Source organism: Silurus meridionalis, chromosome 13 (genome assembly GCF_014805685.1).
Source record: "Silurus meridionalis isolate SWU-2019-XX chromosome 13, ASM1480568v1, whole genome shotgun sequence".
NCBI classification, from domain to species: Eukaryota; Metazoa; Chordata; class Actinopteri; order Siluriformes; family Siluridae; genus Silurus; species Silurus meridionalis.
In genome coordinates, this window is record NC_060896.1 from 11,986,540 (window position 1) to 12,008,066 (window position 21,527).

The window sequence follows — 21,527 nt, forward strand, 5'->3', positions numbered from 1 at the left end:
GAAAACAGAAGTACTCATTGCCCCAGAAATTACCATGAATAGACACATAACTAAAAGCTAAAAACATACAATACACTACCCTTGAAACTGTTGCAATTAACAGTATGAAAAAAATATATATACATAGAAACAAAAATATAAATCTTTTTTTTTTTTCATAAAAAGACAGTAGGTAGTATTCTGTGAAAGTAAAATAAGCAAAAATGTAAAGGACACAAGTTTATATTTTCCCTTCTTCAAACCTCCCATCTGGAGCCGGTAACTTCACAAAACCAGTTTATTTTGCGCTACTCTGTTTTTTTTTTTCTTTCATATAAAAGATGATTCAGTGTATGGACAAAAATATTGTAATATATCATGAAATTAAGAGACTTGAGTTATACAATTACACTAAGGAACAGACTTTCCCCAAATTAATCACTATTAATGGCTCAGGAAATCTACAATCGGTCCAGGACATAATGCATGATGCCACCATTAAGGAAGAAAAAAAAAACCATCAACATCAAGAACATGAGTGATTAAAGCAAAAGTAAAAGTGTGAATTAATAGGAATGAATGTGGGTTCTAGTGTCCCATCAGCAGATATAATACATGTGTCAAACTCAGTGGTGGGTCATTATAAGGATAGTTCTAGGTCAACTGGGTAAAGATAGAATGTCTCTTTATTTAGTGTAATATAAACGTGACCCTTAATAAGCAATAAGTTACCATAGTAACAACAGCAGAAACAGTAAGGTTGGCAGTGCAACCTCAGCTCCTAGATAGTAACAGTCCCACTTTCATACAATGTTGAGATTGGGCAAGGCAAAGCCACTTGCACATATGACACATGGCACTTGCAGAGTTGAGAGTAACGGTGTAAAGGGTAGGCTCATTTGACATGTTCAGCACTGTGGGAGGAGCAGTAGTACTTTTTGTGTGCAATGAAGTTGGACAGGCTGCTAAATTTGATGTTACACAGCCGACAGTAGCGAGTATTCCCATTTTGTAAAGATGTTGCAAGGACTGCCTTTGGAGTGGTCGGGGATATGTGGCTCACAGCTTTCTCTGGGAGAACCAAGTGAGTGGTGGTATGTCCTTGTGACCCTATCTCTCTCAAAGTGTCAGACACAGGCGACACAGTCAGGGAAACTGAGCCTGTGGGGGAGAGAGCAGGGGGGGCTGCTTTAGGAGAGCCAGTCCCAATAGGATGTTGTGCTATAGGGCTTCCATTAAGCAGGGGGGAGGAGGGCGAGGCAGCATCCCTCTTGTTCTGGCCATTTACACCATCCCTCTGGGGCCTGGGGCCAGGTTTAGGAGGGGTTAGTGGAGCTCCATTGCGAGTATTGAGGCTGTTGCTGGGACTAACATTGGGTGGTTGGACCTCTGACTGCTGCTGTGTGGCAAGGACTAGCCCATGAGCTGTCCTAAAATGCTCCACCAGATCAGAGGTCACTGGCCGATTAGAAGGGCAGTAAGGACAAATCACAGGAGGAGTGCTTGGGGTCTTCACCCCAGGCATAGAATGAGAGGTAGACTCCAGACTGGGTAAGACAGAGGTGTGAGGGACCACTGTAGGCTTTCCAGTTTGGTGGCTTTTGGTGTCAGGATGCAGATCAGGAACTCGATTCTTAGGGGAAGTAGAAGCGGGTCTCTTAAGCCGATGCAACTGCTCCCGGGTTTGAGGCTGCAAGGCGGTGGCAGGGCAATAGTACGTTTTGTGGGCCAAGTAATTCTCAATACTGTTAAAGCTGATACTGCAGGCTGTACACTTGTGGTAATCTGTGAGTGGCAATGCTGGAATATTATTTCCTCTTGAGTTCTCTCGCAAGCAAGGCTTTTTGCTAAGGTCAATTGGGCCATCACTTTCTGGACTAGAGCTGCAAGTAGAGCTTGGAGCTGTGGCCACAGGTGTCCCAGAATGACCACTGGCACCTTCTTGTTTCACTGGCATGCCTGGTACAGCAGGAAGGGCAGCTGCACTGGCCAGGGCTTCATTCCGTGCCATATGAATTTCATACATCTTTTTGCGTTTCCGTGTGCGAATGGGTTGTGGCACAAAGGCAGCTTTGCCTGCCAAGAGGCGCTGGTTGGAAGGGTCATGACGTGAGGCACAATAAAATCTCTTATGGACAATGTAGTTCTCATGTCTGCTGAAATGAATATTGCAGGCCTGGCAGAATGTTCGAGTGGTATCCTCATCCAGGTCTTCAGCAGATCCACTCCTTTCTGCAGGGCTCTGGCTCCCCTCACTTACCCTACCCCCTCCAGCACCCTCACCCTCTGAAGAAGATGAACATGCAGTGTCTTTCAGTCCTGGAGTCTCACTCTTTACCTCGGCTGGTTTGGTATCGGTAATTGCCACCGCAGAGTCAGTGTGACTAGGAGAAGCTGATGTTGAATTGGCTGGTCCTGTTTGTGGTGAGGCATCATGACCTGAAAGGGCTGCTGCAGTTACTGGATCATCTGTTACCAGGCCTGACCCTTCCCCTTGCTGGTGTCTGCCTGAGCAGTACAATCTTTTGTGGGCATAATAGTTGTTGATGTTATTGAAGGTAATGTCACATTCAAAGCATGTTGCTCCCTTGAGCACGCCACCAGGAGAGCCTGAAGAGTAGAAGCCTTGTGCAGATGCTGGGACCTGCCCACTCTTCAGCCTGCTATGAACCATCTCTGACATTTTGGCCAGGATTTCAGATGCCTGGGGCATAATGGCAGCCTCAGGGCTAAAAAGATATGGGGGAAGAAACAAAGCTCCACCAGGTAACACTGATGCCCCTGCTCCCAAGTGAACAGGGCTAGAGCCTGGAGAAGGACTGGATGGCTCTGCTTTTACTGCAATGACTGTAGGACTCGTAGGAGAGGACTGATGTGGAGAGCTTGGCTCTGTAGCATTTGCACTATGATTGCCATCCTGCTCTTCACCCCTTGATTCATTCTCTGAGTCAGACTGTGGCTCCTCCTTGATCTTCAGCTGCTCTGGAGAACTACAGCCACGGGAGGTGGCTGCTCCACCATTGGCCCCAGGGCTAGAAGAGTCTGGTCTAGGCATGCTGGCTGATAACTCTTGGTCCTGAGGCTCTGAGAGATCTGAGGTTACAGGGCTACCTTGGCGAGGTGTGTGGCTCCTTTCAACAGGAACCCTGATCTCCAGGTGGGTATGGACATGCTGTTGGAGCAGAGCAGGGGTGTCTGCTGAAAATCCACACACTTGACACTTCAGCAATATGCCAGAGTCCCCCGGACTCAGGCCTGTTAGACAGAAGACAAGACAGAGCATAAATGTAATGTTGGAGGAAAAGAAGATTTAAGTCAAAAAATAATCTAAGACTGACTTTATCTGGTCTGTAATCAGTGTCAGTCTATGTTGTAGTAAATGCTGATACTCATGAAATAGCTCAGCCCAGTTGTGATGCCTACCTGAAGCCACTGGAAGTTTTGGGGAGTAGCCTTCACTGCGAGAACCAGGCTGACAGACCATGTGGCTAGTGACCAGATGGCTGTAGAGAATGTCTCGAGTTGTAGAGATGAATCCACAGCCGTGGCACAGGCCATTCAGAGTGTCAGTGTGCACCTTCAAATGCCGCTCACAGTTAGCCTTGGTAGTGAATGCCGACAAGCAGATCAAACAGACAAATGGACGCTCCCCTGGAGTACAGACACATATACATACAGTGTGTGGCAAATAATAGTAAGCATTGTTTTGCTTACATGTTTTGACACTATAAAATGTTAAATAAAAAGCACTTAGTGAGCTGTTAAATTGGCAATGCACAAAATGAATAATTCATTAATATTAATCTGAAAAGACTGAAAGATGTACTGAGAAACGGAAAGTGAGAGAGTAATAGGTGTGAGAAATAAAAGAACAACGAGGAAAAAAGCAGTAAAAGAGGGAGGGAGGAAGGAAGGGAGAGAAGTAAGACTCACCACTGTGTGTCCTCATGTGGATCTCCAGTGAGCTAGCACTAGGGCAACTCTTGTTGCACTGGGGGAAAGGGCACACCCTCTCATTAGGGTAGGAGTCTTTGGGCTTGTCCTGTGGAGGGGAAGCTGTGGCCGTTTGTTTCTGTCGGCTGGCACAGTAGTACATGAGATGAGCTTGCAGGTTCCTCTCACTTCTGTACCAGATCCCGCAGTCTTTGCATGGAAAGATATCCTCTGAAAAATTTGCACCCAAATATTTAGTAATACAGATGAATCATTAAATCAAACATTATTTCTCTGTTCATCTGTGGCATAATTTCCATGTGTTTAATAAGACTTTGAACTAAAAGTAGATCTTTATTTATTTATTTTTATTATTATTTACATTACTATTTTTATTATTATTAATATGATTATTATTATTATTATTATTATTATTATTTATAATAAAACCGAGAGGTGGTTAAAAGTTACAACAGGTAGTGAATTGTGCACATTTTAATTATATCTAATTATTAACTAATGACACAATAAATTTCAATGCATCATAAGAGTGGGCAACAATAAGTCACATATAATGTATGACACACGCATTAAAACAGAGCAAGCAAACTGAATCTCCAAGGCAACTGGATTGAGAAGACGTGTATAATTGTACAGATCTGGTGTCAGGGCATGTTAAACTGGTTATATTGATAAAGATCGTAGCACCCCATAATTACCTGTCTCTTTACTACATGACTAATGCTACATAACTGAAGAATAAAGTCGATGATTTTTAACCTTTATCTTAATTTACTGAAATTAACTATACACTCATCACAGCATGAATGTGTCCACTCCCACACCTCGCACGACTCAGCAGCCCATAGCAAAATGCAAGGAAGAGAGATAGATAGACAGAAGGAAAGAGAAAAAGAAAGAAAGCGACAATGTGTGTGAAGTAGTGGTAGATAGACTTTATTTCCAGTGAATTACCAGTGCTTCCCCTACTCACGTCTTACTTGTCTCTCCTAAAAGTAATACTGCCACCTAGTGGTAGCAGGACCAAAAAGCAAGTTTTATGCTTAAACTTCATGGATGTTGCCTCAGTTTATTTGTTTGCAAACCAAGGCCTGATACTCTTTGTCCTTATTCTATCTAAATTACTGAACTTTATTTTGTGCGGACACAAATAACACATTAAATTAGAAGAAACATTCACTTGTAAGTAAGACAATATTGACTCACTGTTAACAACTGCAGTTGCCAAAATGGCAGCCATGCCAGCCTGCTGAGGGAGGAGCTGGATATCAGAAGGCAGGGTTGCTGGGTATACCGGCTCCTCTTTCACTGCGGGGTTATTAGTTTGAGTCACAGCGTGCTGCCCTCCGCTGGGCCACAAAATGATGGCCACCAAAGCATCTCCACTAGAGAGCTCCTGCGTGAGCTTACAGTACAGACCATCATCTAGAAAAATAACAGTTGTTGGCTTTAGGCAATCAGGTTTTTTTTTTTTTGGCAGTTTTGCAGTTAGGGTTAACCAGAAAGAATGTTTGGACCATTGAGAAATAGAGACAATAATTTCCCAGATCTAGTATTATCATGCTCATTTGCATGTAGTTAGAACTATAATGGTGGTGGTTGAGCCATTACATTTAGTACAGTTAGGGTGTGTTTGTTGGTTGTGTTGAGTAAGTGCTATAGTACCTTGACTGTAAATGATGCAGTTTGCTTCTGAGGAAGAGGAGGTCAAAGGGATTCTTGTGAGCCAACAGTCCTCACCATCACACACCAGACTCTTTATATGAGAAAACACAGACAAGAAATCATTAACAGAAAGAAAAAAATTTGGTCTTTGAACTCATAATAACAGACTTTAAAATACTTTATAAACTCCACCCATTTAATTCACTTACAAGCATAAAATGATTCCCACAAGCGTTAAGATCAGTATACATTCGAATGATAAGTCTAGGCAAATGGTGAGGTTTACAGGAATATCTAACAGGGTTGATTGCAGGGGGAGGCTCAAAGAAACGGAATGAAATGACCCCATAGAATGCAGCAAAATGGTTAAGAAGGAAGATATGTCAAGACTCTAATGCCTCCAATTCATTTTAATTTATCTCCTGATCTAACATTAATATGAAACGCAGTGTGCAAGCGTGTGCATTTACACAAGTAATATACCTCTGCATACACAGGAATATTAAGATTAATACACTTGGTCTGTTATGCACAGTTTGCTCTTTGTGCTGCACTCTGCAAATGTTCTTTCTGTCTGTCATTTCCACCAACTTATCATAATACACATAGATATAAACACACTCACTCACACACACACACACACACACTTACTGACATGAATACATAAAACCAAGAGGAAAAAGTCCCATTTAACTTACTTATATTATTTATATATGATTGATTTTTATGATTTTTATACTGTTACCAAGATGCCTGCTACCAAATGTCAGGTCCCTTTACAACATTATACAGCCATACATGTATATCTATACTGATCTATATATGTACATCTATACTATGCTTTGTATCGCTATTCATCATACCCGATACCTTTCCTATACTGACATTCTCCCTGTAAATGAACCTGCCTTTTGAAAGATTCTGATGAGTTACACAAAACATGACAGACATAATGTAAGCAGAGTTTAATGTCAGGGATGTCCATCTAAGGAGAGTGGCTGACAAAACTTTTTAAATATGTGCTTCAATCCACTTATGGGCCTGATACTGATACACTAGGTGGCAGTAGATCCACAAGGACTGTGACAGTATCAGGATTTACACTCGCATTCTTGCACTGCAAAAAAACAGCTAAGCAGCTGCTCTGGGTGATGCACAGGTCCACGTATCCCTGTCATCCTACCAAACATTAAAGACAAGAGAATATGAAAGACGTCTCTTCAGAATATAAGCCAAGGATGAAAGGAACCAAGCGTCAGGGCAGTGAGATGAGACAGCCAACCATGGAGGACAGCTGAAGGGTTTCTTTCTAAATCTGTCTGTTCTTGCCTGAAGATATGGTCCGTATTGTATTTCATGGGGAACTAGTGCTGATAAGGAGATAGGGCTCCTTTTGTTTTAATTTGAAACCCAATGCCGGAGCCGTCTGCGCCATAAGTGCTGCGTGCTTCTGCTAATTTGTTTCAGACTCATTTAACACGACTCGAGTTTGGGCTCTACAAGAGGAGAGGGCAGTGTGCTCAGCCACCCCTTCTGACTCAACACGCATGGCCACACCTGTTCACAGATTAAACACATTCATTCACAAGCTTTACCTTTTTTTCTCCTCACACACTCGCTCACACAACACAGGCAAGGTTACTATACAACTTAAATAGAAGCCATTACCTTGTTCAAAACAACCTAAGAGCAGCTGCTGGATTCAAGCAACTAATAAGCAATAAAACTTGTAAACAATAAGTGTATAACCTTTCAAAACTACAATCATTACACTGCAACAATAAAAAAAAAAATAAGATTTGGTATTTATGCACCTTCTATATCCATATCCATATCCATATCCATCTATCTATCTATCTATCTATCTATCTATCTATCTATCTATCTATCTATCTATCTATCTATCTATCTATCTATCTATCTATCTATCTATCTATCTATCTATCTATCTATCCCCTGCTCGTTGTTTCCTTTCTTAATTCAATGCAATAAGCTTATAAATAGAAGACATTATGTTATATCAACAAGCACCCATACAGAGTAATAAGTAACAGAAATGATTAGTGATAATAACAATTGTTATTGATCTTTCTCTCACCCACACTCACTTTCTCTTTCTCAGCTTTAAGCTCTTCAATGTGAGAGTCTTTGAGGTGCTGTCTAAGCCCCCTCGTCCGAGTCCCTGTGCCTCATGAATATTAATCCCAGCTTTAATCTGCTTGATTCCCACACTGCTGCCACCCAGACGATAGCCAATCTAATTATTTGGTCTGATATTAAGCAGCAACTCTGCGCCACACACACACACACACACACACACACACACACACACACACACACACACACACACACACACACACTTACCATGAGGACAAGTGGGTCTCCCACACACAAACACATATGTCTTACTATGCTTGTTTCTTGTGATGTCCTAATTATTGAAATAATGCTTAAATGCAGCTACTCAATGCTCTACCTACACCTAAATCTAACCCTAATTTTGACCTCAGCCACCCAAAACACCAAATTATTCAAGGCTGATTTCATTTTCCCTTCACCTGGAAAAAATAGACATTCAAAAAAATCAATTTTCTCTCCAAATGTGTTACACCTCTAACCTATATGCAGGCCAATTTGGTTTGGATTGGTGACTTAAAAATTATGTTGTTTTATTTTAAACAATGTGTAAAAATAATTAAAATTTAATTTGCATTAATCTTTACATGTTTATAATTTTCACTGGAATGTATTAAATAAATGTTTTTTTTCCCAAAAAAATGTATCTAAATGTTCTAATTTTAGCATAAAAAATTCTTATGCTAGAAGTGATGCTTTTGTTGCTGATGTTCAATTGGATTCTTACACTGACTGGATACTCACAACTTCAAGTTATGGTCATGCTATAATTGTACTTTTGCCATTCAACAGTTAATTAGGTCAAATCCCAAATTGTTGCCTATTTTCTATTAATCATCTATTTAAAACTTAAATTTCAAGAGATATTTTTGGAAAAGTGTGTCTTGTATTTGTGACAATAGTAAAAGAAATAGTAATACTTAATCATTATGGAGTTAAAATAAGGATTTTGAACAAACATGGACAGCAATGGACAGACAGAGGAGGTGAATAATCAAGACCCGGCTCATTTTCCCTTCCCTTCTCCTCTTTTTCTCTTCATCTTTTTATGCTCTGGTACGTTATCTCTTCATTTAATCCATTCCTCATCTCTTCCAAGCCCTCTTTTTATGCACCGACACACTCTTTGTCTCCATCTCCTTCTCGCTATCTGTTCCTATCCCGTATCTCTCCGCACATCCCTTTCTCACCCCCCTTTCTCTCAGCCTCCACTCTCCCTCTGTCTGCCCCTCTCTCTATCTCTCCGCTACAGGAAATGGTTTCTTTCCCAGCAGGGGGGTGGAAAAGGGTGCACACTGTCCCAAACAAAGAGGTCAGTGTGTGAATCCTCCAAAAATACAGAGAAGAAAAGGAAGGAAGATAATAATCAGAAAGCTTCTCTCATCCGCCACACACACACACACACACACACACACACACACTTACTTTCCTTCCATCTCCCTTTCTCTAATACTTTCACTGTCCCACATGTACATACATTAAATGTAACCATATGTGTTCATACACACGCACTTGTGCCTACAAACAAATTCTCATGCCTCAAAACACCACTTATCTCTCTAAAAAACCAAAAACTTTGATCAGCTCCATGCAAACAACGTAAGAATATATAACTCTTGATACTTAAAACGGATGAGATAAAAGACTTGAAAATAAGACACTCTTGGAAAGCAGGCTTTTTAAACTGCCGGAGATGAGGTTCAGAGGTTTTCCCTCATCTCCCCTCCTCTTTCTCTCTCTATCGCCTGCTCCCTCTTCCTTTCCTGACAGACTTCAGGCAAAGCACAGTCAGATCATCAACTATTAGACACACACATGAAGCCCCTCCTCTCTCCTTTCTCCTCCTTCAGGCACTTTTCCTTGTGATTGTGCCATCATTTATCCTCTTGGGAGTTTTTTTCCAGCCTTTTACTTTCTTTTTCTCAGCTCACTATTCCTGTACTTTCTCTCTCCAATTTTGTGGCAGGCAGCATTCTCCCCCTATTGTCCTGCCACTGGAGTAGTACACTGACTGTAGGTACACTCTTGAGAACGACCTCTCAATACCACACATGATATGTTTTTCCAAACCGATGCAGCCTGGCATGCTTTTCCCTTGATCACTGAACAGATAATTGAGAGAAACTATAATTGAAGGTATTCATGCATCGCTTTTCAGCAAAAAGCTTAGGCACTGAGGGGTGACTCTCTGAGACACTCTACTGGCTGATGTAGATACTCGACTGATAGAATGCGTGGCAAACAAACCCTATCAGAATGAGTGCGAGGCAGCGAAAAAGAAGTGGAGAGAGTGTGTGCACCTCATCTTCACACGCCCTTAGCGGAGTGGAGGTTGTTCGGGAAGGTGCAGAACCCCCCAAAAAAGTGCTGAAGAGCGGTGGGTGGCACTGCTTATCTGAGCAGTTCTCCTGGAGAGATTATTGGAGGATTAGGGGAGATGCTTGTTTCTAAAACATGATGAAAAGACGCTTGGCGCGTGATAAGACTTTGAACTCCGCACTCTTCACCAATGTGCCTTCGGGCAGCATTTTTTTGCAAAACAGCAAGCATGGCAATGACGAGGGAACAAAAGCGACCTGCATGTTTGATTTGTTCATCACTCATGGATATTTTCTTAATGTCTGAATGAGCCAGCAGCTTCTACAGTGCTGGCTGGTGTGTTTGCTCAGTCTGCACAAATCTACAGCCACCGGACACCAGACAATGTGTACAGTATATCAGTATATGGCCAACTGATGTCTCATATATTTAAATAGCAGTGGTTGCTGAAACATAATCCGTGTGAAGATAACTACGTCTAGAAAACTCGCCTAGATTGTCTGACATCCACACACTTAATAAGGACAAAACAACAACAATTAAACAGCAAAATTTGAGCATTAAGAAATTAAGAAACTGCATAAAACTGTTCTTATCATTTTTACATTTGGGATGTGACTGGGTATAAGTGTAAATATTATTCCAGAATGCATTATTACTGAAATCAAGTTGCACTGTTTTAGAGTGCAATACTGAATTTTTTTTATTTTTTATTTTTTTTTTAGAAGGAAGCTTTAATTTGTCTATAGATACATGTTAAAGCAGACATAAGTTGAATACGATTTCATCAGGAAAGAAGAAAGTATTGTTGTTAGCTTTGGTCAAGCCTAAATAAATCCTCTGACAGTCCTGATCCCAATTTGCTAGTTACGTGTGTGTATTTGTAGGACTGGCATCCATAAAGCAGAGCACTCATTTTTTGTATAAGGCTGATAGCTTATCTGAGTTGTGCATAGGAAAGGTAAATTTGCCAACTGAGTGTAAAAGCATACAGGTTTGGCAGTGATGACGGTGCAGGACTGCCACTTTACACTGATACTGAAGCTGCCACAAAGCCAAGCACTTCCTCGACATTATTGGTACTTCAAACTTCAGTGATGATAGCTTTAACTGTCCCATTATGCATGTCTTACAGACACAATCAGTTCTATGTATGTGTATATATATATATATATATATATATATATATATATATATATATATATATATATATATATATATATGGTTCAGGAAAAGCTGTGCTATATTTAGCAATAATGCAGTAATAAATACAAAATTTTTCACATTAGAAAACAAAAAAAGAGTGTATGATTTCATCACTTGCTTGTTGTCAGCTTAATCCTGAGACTGTGAGTGTAAGGTTCGAGTCTGAGTAAGCTCCTTGGTTTAGAAAAACTAGCCCTGACCGTTTGTGACCCCCACAACCTAAGCCTCGAACAGCCAAGTAGGAGGATGTGAAGGGACAGTGAGTGAAACAGGAATGTGCGATTCTCCGGCCGTTATCTCGTGCAGATACACACTCCTTCGGCTCGAAGATAGCGCTGTGTGAGAGGGAGAGCTGATGTGATAGAATACGAATGCGAAAGTTCCAAACTGAAAATCATCAACAAAGCCTCTGCTTCGATAACAAGGTTTGAGGAAGGGAGGGAGGGAATGAGAAAGAGATTAAGAGGAGGAGGAAGAGGTGGTGAGGGAAAGGTGGAGGGAGGGAGGGAGGGGGTGGGTGCGGACCCAGAAATCCTGATAATAAATGAAATCTTAGAAATGAGAGCCTATCAAGGCGAAATCAATCATTGAGGTTTGTTGTCCAGGAGGATGGCGCCATGCTGAGATAAAAGAGGAGCGTCCGTCTGGGGGGGGAGCGATGAAGCAGCCAATCACACACAGGGTTCAGCCAACAAACCCGCACGGTTCCGAGAAAAAGAAGAAGCGAGTTCATTCGACAAGACATCAAAACCCCCATTTGCATATACCCATACGCAGCTATTCTCTTTCCTTGTTTAATAGGAAAGAGAGACTCCTAAATCTCCCATGGTTATTATTGTTTCATATATTTTGGGTATTTATGCTTAGGATAATGTATTATTCATAATTTATTACCTTTTTATCACCTTTTAAACTCAGACCTGTGTTAATATTTTTGTGTGTAAATTATTAAAAAAGGGGGAATGTCTACAGTGTGTTATCATTATTACATTGTTAAACTATTTGGCCAGATAGAAGAACACTCTTAGCATCACATGACTGGATGGATTTACAGCACATGACCGCAAGCTTGCCAAACACAAACACTCTGTACTTAATGACCATCACATGAACATGAGCAAATGTGGAAATCTTAAAAAGAGACAGCCAAACACTGTTTCTTTCTGTTAGAAAAGCTATAGAAAAAAAATTATTTTTTACTACTTACCTGAGTGGATACTCCATTTGTATTTTCATCTGATTGGATGCTTCCAGAGAAAGGTCCCCAGAGTGTGTCCACCAACAGGTCCTTGCAGGCCAGAACTTTAGAGTCCTCTGGTCCATCTGAGAGCTTCAAATCATCTGTTTACACACAGACAACAACAAAGATAGAAAGGTATTAGAAATAGATGATATTAAAAATGTGATTTTGACATATTATGACATACATAAGCACCCTGACATACAGAGACAGAGAGGTGTTTTCTGGTGTTTTCAAGGGACTCATATTACATTTTAGCATCAGGACATGGCAAGTTTTGACATAGCCACAGTCAGCCAACAATGGAGCAAAACTTTCCATTGCTCTCTGGATGCGAGCTACAGCATACCCTCTTACCTGTCAATCACAGTGACACTAGTCAATCACAGATGTCTCAGGAGCTTGTATGTATGCAAAAGGGAGCAGAGAGCAGATAGTGCTTTTCTTTAAGGGTGTTTCACAGCCCTGTCGCACATAAACAGCGGTTTGAATAGATGTGTTTAGCGTAACCTCACTTTCCACGGTTTTCAGTTTTAATATATTAGGGGAGAGCTGGTTGGTGGGTGGGGAATTTTACTGAAAGGGAAAAGATGGGAAAAGGAAACAGACAGAAACCAAAGCATAAGTATTATTGATTACTGGGTGCTAACTCACAAGGACTTATTTACAGATTATCAAATATTATTAAACAAGTGCCCCTTGTACAGAGTTTTTCCACTGGACAGTGCAGAAGGTTTTACGTTATGTTTATGGCATGTGACAGATGCCCTAATCAAGAGCAATTATCTTATTGATTTAACTGAGCAGGTAAGGGTTAGGGGCCTTCTTCAGGAGTGGGAGCTTGGTTTGTGCTATAATTTGAACTCATTGTCTTACGATTAGAAGGTCAACACCTTAACCTCGGAGCTACCATTTCACAGTACAGTTCGATACATGTGTCTATTAAGAGGAAGTATTCAAAGATTTAATCGCGATTAATCGCATGACTGTCTTGAGTTAAATGGTGATTAATTGCAACTTAATTGCACATTTTTATCTAATGTACCTTAAATTAATACTTTAAGTTTTTAATACTCTTAACATAGGTATACACAAATATAGATGCTTTATGCAAATGTATGCTTATTATTTGTGAAACCAGACTCAACACAGAGCATCAATCTTGAAAATGTTTTAAACCGATTAAATTTAAATTGCGTAAATCATCAGGACAACAAACGTAACCTTTGCTATGTTTCCACAAGGACGATTTCAATTGCTGGATATGTACATCATGGTGGATTTTGTTGCTTGATTTGAGAAATAATTTTTCAGTGTAGTTTACTTTTTTTTATATCCGAGTAAAGAAAGCACGGTATGAATAAATGTGTGTTGTGTTAACGCTTTTATTTGAATGTATTTCTTTTTTTAAAATAAAAATAGGAAAACAGAAATGCACACTGCATCAATCGTATGTTAATAAAAATTTGCGCCGGTAACCAAATGAACACTTTTATTTTAAAGCACAATACTTACGTTCATTTTTACATCCCTACTTTTTTATATACATAATAATAGTACATTTTTTTTATGTACTATTATAATGCAATCATACAATTTAAAGTTTTAGAATATTTATATCTGTTTAAATAGCCTTTATTTAATTAAGAACAGTAATGTTTTCTTTTCTGTGATGTTTTCAAAGAAATCATCTTTGCTAAGAAATGGGATGAACTGCAGTCCACTAGGTGGAGCTTGGTGTTTAATAAGAAGAATGTGCTTGGGAAAATGGGCCAAAACAAAACGAACTTTTGTACTTCCTGTGACAGATAAGTGCGAAAAAGGGATAGGAGTCAAGGCTTTGCTGATTCATAGATGCGAGACTGAACACTGAAACGGACAAAAGCTACACACAGAGATATGACAACTTTTAGAAACTCCCACATACAAGATCAGTCACACACATGATTACAGAACAATTAACAATAATCCCAATTACACACTATGATTTCCCAGTTAATGTAATTATTTTGCATGACCAATTACAAAAAGGTCCCCCCGACCTGGGCACGCACCCACGCGCAGTTCAATCTCACTTTCAGGGGTCGGCCTAAAGTGCAGAGGATAAGAGTGTTTGTCTAACACTCTCCATGTCAAAACACTCATCTATCTTCCCTGTATCTATCTCCAGCAGAGAACAACAGACCAACACTGATAAAAACGTTTTTCCCACAGCCAAAACCTGGAGAAGGGGACATGGACAGAGAAATCAACGCAGATGTAAGCAAAGAGAGATAACAACTATGCGACAGCAAACTAGTAGGACACACAGGGACACAGAGAATATGGAAGAAATACAGATAACCACATGGTATTATTGAACGACATAGGAATAATAGGTCAGACTGGCCATGCAAAAGCAGGTTGGTCATTAACTAGGCTTGTCACTAGCCATCAGAGATTGTGCTGCTATCAACAGTTTAAAGTTCAGTGTCCAAACTTGCTATCACCTCAGCAGCCCAGAAATCGAGGAGTTTTATCAAGTCACAATAGCATCAGTGCCATAGCTGAACCCCTCACATGACCCAGACATCTGCATGCAGTATTAGACAGCTTTAAAAAAAGACTTGCATCAAACACATTTGTTCAAGTTAACTTTCTACATGGCAGTAAATGATAAAGAAATATATATATTTGCTAAAGACATTTGCATCAATCGAACACCAAGGTAACATCTCACTCATGGCTAATGACCTTAACACCTCACTTCTGAAGATCCAATGTCCTTATCATCAAGACCCCACCGATCTCCCACACAATGCCCAGTCAAGTGCTCTGATATCGGCCCTGTGTCCGGCCTTAGCAACGCCCCGCAATAACCTCACCAGCCTTATCGATGTGATTGTGTGGCCAATGCCCAAAAACTGCATGCTAGCCTTATCAATAGCAATGAGTCCACACAGCTCTTATCAATACTGCTCCATGCTGGTAGTGTCCACACAAACCCTTATCAATAGTCCAAGCACCTGGTTGACTTGACTGCTATAAAACAACTGCTCCATAATTAACAAAATAAGCCATGATGTTGTCCACCTGGAGAGGAAAAGAAAGGAGAGGACAGAAAATGAGAGTAGAGGAGAGGATAAAAAAAGTCTTTAGTTCTCTGAGGTCTGAATATTGATGTGCACAAATGTATTATGCATAAATCAATTGAATAAGTCTGGTGTCTATGTGGAGGGTTTAATGATAAAAATGATTCGTACACAAAGACAGGTTAAGCACAATGTCATTTAAAGTTGTTGATAACCCTATATGCACACAACCATATTTTAAAGAGAAAGGCTTCTCAAATCTGCACTTAATCTATAGCTGATCTTTTCAACTGTGTTTTTTTTTTACCAACAGGAACCTGGTAAAAGAAACTCAGCTCTGTTTCTGATCATAAGATACTTAACAGTGACTGAAAACAGCTAAAATAACATGGTCGAAATCTATAAACAAAACCTATTTATAACTCAACATTGTCACACTTGAACTGTACATTTAAGAGGAAAAATTGACTACGTTAAAGAGCAGGTTCGGACAACGCTGCATCCCTGGTGCTTTCCTGGTGTACTCCTCCAGCAACATGATCTTCCCGATCACGGCTAATTGATTTTTAAAAAGACTATTGTTGATATCAAATGAGCGGATCAGTGTGCAGCCATTGATTTTTTGACAAAGTACAACAGGAAATCTTTATCTGAGACGCACTCCGACCCCGCACTAATAGGGGGGGTTTAACCTCTGCCGAGCAACAAACCCAATGCTTTTTCCCCACTGTAACTAAAGACGGATCCAAAAAAATCTAAAGCATTTTACATTTAAATGTACAGTTCAAAATCATATTGTTAAATTTAAAAGGCAGCTGGAGCTAATTTGTATTTTGGATTAGCTAACAATCTGATTTATCCCTCTTACTTTTAGAGCAAAACCTTGCCACAAATACACACACACACACACACACACACACACACACACACACACACACACACACACTTCAAGCCTAAGCAGAGTCAAAACATACGGTTTAAAAAGATACAAATTTCTGGGATATGCACTGCCTATTCACCATCATGGCATCATTTCCATTTTGCCGTCTATTGCCAGAGAGAGATAAGACACCTGCGTTGCCACGCAGATGAGCTTCAACAGAACTTTATCATTGACATTTACTACTGTTTACACAACTAATTTCTCTTAACTGTACTTCTGAACCTTTATCAGCCCAGCACAAGGCCTGGAAAAGAGCACATGCCAAACATGCAGAAAAGCCAATATGTGAGCGGGAAGAATGATAAACTCAAAACAAATGAAAAGCAGCAATGGTGCAACGATGAGATGACTTTAAGAAACAAATAAGGATTCGGCAATCTGTAGGTTCAAAATGCAATAGAGATAGAGAGACAGAAAAGAAAGTAACTGAAGTGGCAAGAAGATGGACAGCCTTTTAATCTGCAACCAGCAAACACATCATCTCACTAGATTATCTTCCCTAGTATAATGGACATGTTCTGTATTTTACCATCAGGGGGCGACATGAGTCACATATGCTTCATAGGTTTTGGTGAATTTTGGCAACCAAACGCAATATACTGTATATGAAGACCTCAACAAAGAACTTAGCTCAGTTTTTGATTTAGATCAGCTCTGGACCTTTGAGGAATGTTATTAAGCTCTGTGACTTCCTTTTGGAAACAATTCATGAGAAAATCTCATTATGCTCACCACTTGGAAGATGAAATGTGTTAGGTTTGCTTTGGCTTTAGATGCAGAAGTAAAAATGGCTAAATGTTATTATTACTTTTATAAATTATGCTTTTTAGTAATTAAACCTGTTTTTCTTTGGTTTTTACTGTAATTGTTAAACTGTCGGTCAGACTGAAAAAGGTATTTATGAACTCTTAACCTGGATGAAAAAAGTTCCAGCTGCTCTTCTGCTAATTATAGTATGATATGAGGGCAAATAACCAATGAGAGTAAAACTACATAGACATTACATTTTTTTTTTTTTACGTCACACACACTACATTTTCTCAGACGTCACATACTATTATAGCTGAGTGGCTAAACTAGGTTTCGGACAACCTGTATATTACAGAATTAAGCAAACACAATATTACTGTAGACATTTCATATTTTTGTCACTAGTCCTCTCTGCTCCATTTACATATATTGAGAAACTATTTGGCAACTTTAAAAAGAAAACAAAAAAATACATTCACTTCATGCTAGGTTATGGTTTAGAAAAATCTTTTACAGCATAATGTAAATTTTGCAATTAAATTCTGTCATTTAAAAACATTCACATCACCAATCTTTTCTGCACAAAATTGTCCCTTTTTGTGGTGTATGTTAACCAAAAATGTCCAATGCTACTGTGCCACTGGCTAGTTCTGTTTCAGAATGGAATGCACGCAGACTCTAAAAATAGAGGAGCTGAAAATAATAACGCCAAAACCCATTTACTCTCATCGTATCAAAAGAATAACGGCTGATTGTGCTTCTTCTGTTCATTGTTATGCGCGTTGTCTAATTTTACGCAGGTCATTAAGTTGCGTCATTCATTTAGCTTAATGGTTTTCTCATATCATGCCGACATACTGCATCAGCAGCATGAAAAATAAAATGACAGGTTAAAAATGTTTCAGATGAATGTGGATCTTATGCATAAAAAAAATATGTATTTATTTAGGTTTAATTATAACCTGCATATGTGTGCAAGTCATGCTGGTTTTGTGTGTGTGTGTGTGTGTGTGTGTGTGTGTGTGTGTGTGTGTGTGTGTGTGTGTGTGCGTGCGTGCGTGCAAACTAAGACTTGCTCACCCTGTCCTCTACCACTGCTCCCCTCTCATAAATCGAAAGTGGAGACCTTCCAGTAACTCTTTCTGATTATCACACACAAATTAATTAGAAAATGTTTCTTGACATTCTCTGTGCATAATCGAGGGGTGGGGGTCTGCGGGGGGACTCCAGCAAAAGCACAAAATTAATTGTACGGTATGTGACTTTGATAATTAATTCAATAATTATTTCGTGTCTACTTTAGAGACTCTTTCTGGCTTTAAATAGGTCGTTTTAATGATAGTGTCAAGTGAATTTAGATTTTAGAGAGAAAAAAGTGAGAACTGAGAAAAGTATCACGCAGAAACTACGCTGTAGCTCTTGGTTTTATAATTAACAGAAGAATACAGATACAGCACTGTCACTAATTAAAAAAAAGCTTTTTAGATGAGTAATCTGCAGAAGTGGCTGACAAAGAGGGACATCGTGGAACAATAGGAACAAAACAGTGTTTTCAATTTTTCTTGCCCTTTTTTTATGGAGTACTTTTAAAGTATTACAGCTTCAGTGTGCACTGACTATGTCACTGGCACTGATAAAAAAAAAGCACAGTGCATGTGAGGAAATATCAATAATATACCGGTACCTACAATGTATCACTATACCATTAATAATCCTGAGTTTACTTCCTGAGTGTTGGTTGATCAAAAATCATTGATTGGTTAGTATCAGGGCTGTAAAGTAATACATGTAACACTGTTGTGTTCAGAATGCAGAACTCAAAGTGTATAGTTAGTCAGAATACTGTTGCTTTTTTAAATGAAATCTTTGAAAGAAAGACCTCAAAAGCTTGCTTAACTATTTTAAAGTCACTACACTCATATGTATACTCCCACGCTTTCCATTTGCCGGTCTCATCCACACTCTTTTTCAAGAAAACAAGATCAGTCTTCTCATGTTACTAAAGACAATAAGTTAGATTATTAACCAGGAAAAAACATTAATGAAGGTAAACAATTACACTATACGGACCAAAGATGTGAACACCTGACATGCATATGTGCATCTTATTCAAAGGTTATGGTATTAATATAGAGTTTTATATTTGCTAACTCAAATTTACCCTAAAACTTTTCTACTCCAATTTTCTGGGAAGGCTTTCCTTTTAATTTGCTCATTCAGTCACATCAGCATTAGTGAAGTCGGGTATTGATGAGACCTGGGCTGCACTCAGTGCTCATAAAGTTCAACCTATAGGTGTTTAACCAGGTTGAAGTCAGGACTCCTTGCAGATCAGAAACAATCATTGAAATGGGTTTTGGCCTCAGTGTGAGTAAAGGGAAATCTAAATTAAACAACATACAAATATATTCAACAAAATTGAGAGCATTCAGCTTTGTGGTAAAAGTTTGGGAGGCATTGTCTTGTGCCATATAATGTAAATTTAAGCAGAATAAGAAAGCAGAAAGCTTTCAAACTGAACAGCTGAATCAAAACCATATATTGTAATATTGTATATACTGTACACTTTTAACACAAATTACTTGATATTCAATTTGGCTCGATAAACATGATGCACTGGTACAGTGAAAAGAAAGTTGTTTAAATAGGTGAATTACTTTTCTCACATTTCCCACCCATTCAAGTTAATCTTTGACTATTTGCTTTAAACAGTAAACTGGAATTACCACATTCACCATCATTTACGTTATATAATGAGAACTTGTAAAAACACCACCACCAGGTGCCTACAGTAAAATTATAACATCGTGAAAGAGCGCAGCTGTTTTCCATGTGTCAAAAGGAAAAAATATATGTATATATTTAGAAGTGTGTATACAGTATTTTAGATATCAGGCCTTCTCTCCATACCAACGTTGTGGAAAAAATATAAGTCCATGATTTTTTTTTTTTCATTTTCAGTTTTCCATGAGCTTGTGTTCTTAAAATCGGACATAATCTTGACTGTAAGCCTTATTTGGTGCACATAAACTACACATCTATTCCAACTCCTCAAGTTCACATTCTCCTGTTTGGCAGATACATAGTATGACAGATAGCTGGGTCTGCTGAGTGTGTATACACACACACACACACACACACACACACACACACACACACACACACACACACACACACACACACACACAGAGCAAGAATGGGAAGTTGGTGGAGCAGAGATAGAAGGCTGGAATAAGCAAAGCCAAACTGAAACATGGAGCAAGAAAGGACAGGAAGTGGCAGAAAGGCTCAGGCATCTGATAGGATGGCGATCGAAGTGGCAGTATCCAGGTCACATGGTGCAGGCGGTGTGATAAACGCCGCAATAGATTACACACCACACCTCTCAATCATCAGCTCGACACCAGTGTAACACACAGAACAGGAGCTGTGGATAAGAGTAAAGGGATAAGGGCATGTTTCCTAACTTTTCAATCATTGCTTGAGCGATATATATACTGTACTTCTGTATGACCGTACTCACAAAGCAAGCTTCTCCACAAAATCAACTCACATCAACCTCTGAAGACGTTTCCTGTGACATATATTAAATTGTCGTTACACTTTACTTTCAACCACTTTTATCCCACAACCAACCGCGCTTATACTGCAATGCAGGTGTGTGTGGAACAGACGGCAAGAAAGTCAGTAATGATTTAATTTGAACAGTTCCTCACTGCAAAAATGAAAGGAAAAAATATTATCAGCCTTAATCCCACCCATATCTTAAAAGTTATACTTAAATAAAAAATAACAAACACATATTTACTACCAGTGAGGATTCCTATAAAACCTCTTAGATCCTTTAAGGTTCATTGGATAAATAAAGGGTTTTAAAGGCTTTATGTTCACCCTGAGATAATGAATGAACCCTTAAAGTTTGCCTCAAATCTAAATTATTTTATGTACCTGCATCATAAAAAAAATCTAGATACAAAAAATTGTTTTGCAGATATTCTCATTGTAATTGTATAGTCTTATAATTTCCAGGGAAATGAAAGCTGTAATTAAAAAAACAACAACAATTAATACATTTTAAAAATATCTTATGTATGTATGTATGTAAATACATATACATACATACATGAACACTTAAAACTATTCTCAATGTTCCAAAGTAACGATCTCTTGATATTTGACACACCACATACAGTACACACTCACACACTTTTAACACCCATGAAAGCAAATCTTGCTCTACAGTTGTAGCTTGTAAAACAATAAA

At 39.2% G+C, this 21,527-nt stretch overlaps 1 protein-coding gene across 1 annotated transcript in view; it reads right to left on the minus strand.

The window, feature by feature from the left end:
- Nucleotides 1-647: 647 nt before the first annotated feature.
- Nucleotides 648-21,527, minus strand: part of zfpm1 (zinc finger protein, FOG family member 1) — a 64,539-nt gene continuing 43,659 nt past the window's right edge. The window contains exons 4-9 of the mRNA XM_046864362.1: nt 12,467-12,600; nt 5,599-5,689; nt 5,140-5,358; nt 3,913-4,143; nt 3,403-3,630; nt 648-3,234 (exon numbers count right to left, since the gene is read on the minus strand). Coding sequence (XP_046720318.1) covers nt 875-3,234; nt 3,403-3,630; nt 3,913-4,143; nt 5,140-5,358; nt 5,599-5,689; nt 12,467-12,600 — 3,263 coding nt within the window. The 3' untranslated portion in view covers nt 648-874. The remainder of the gene's footprint in view (nt 3,235-3,402; nt 3,631-3,912; nt 4,144-5,139; nt 5,359-5,598; nt 5,690-12,466; nt 12,601-21,527) is intronic.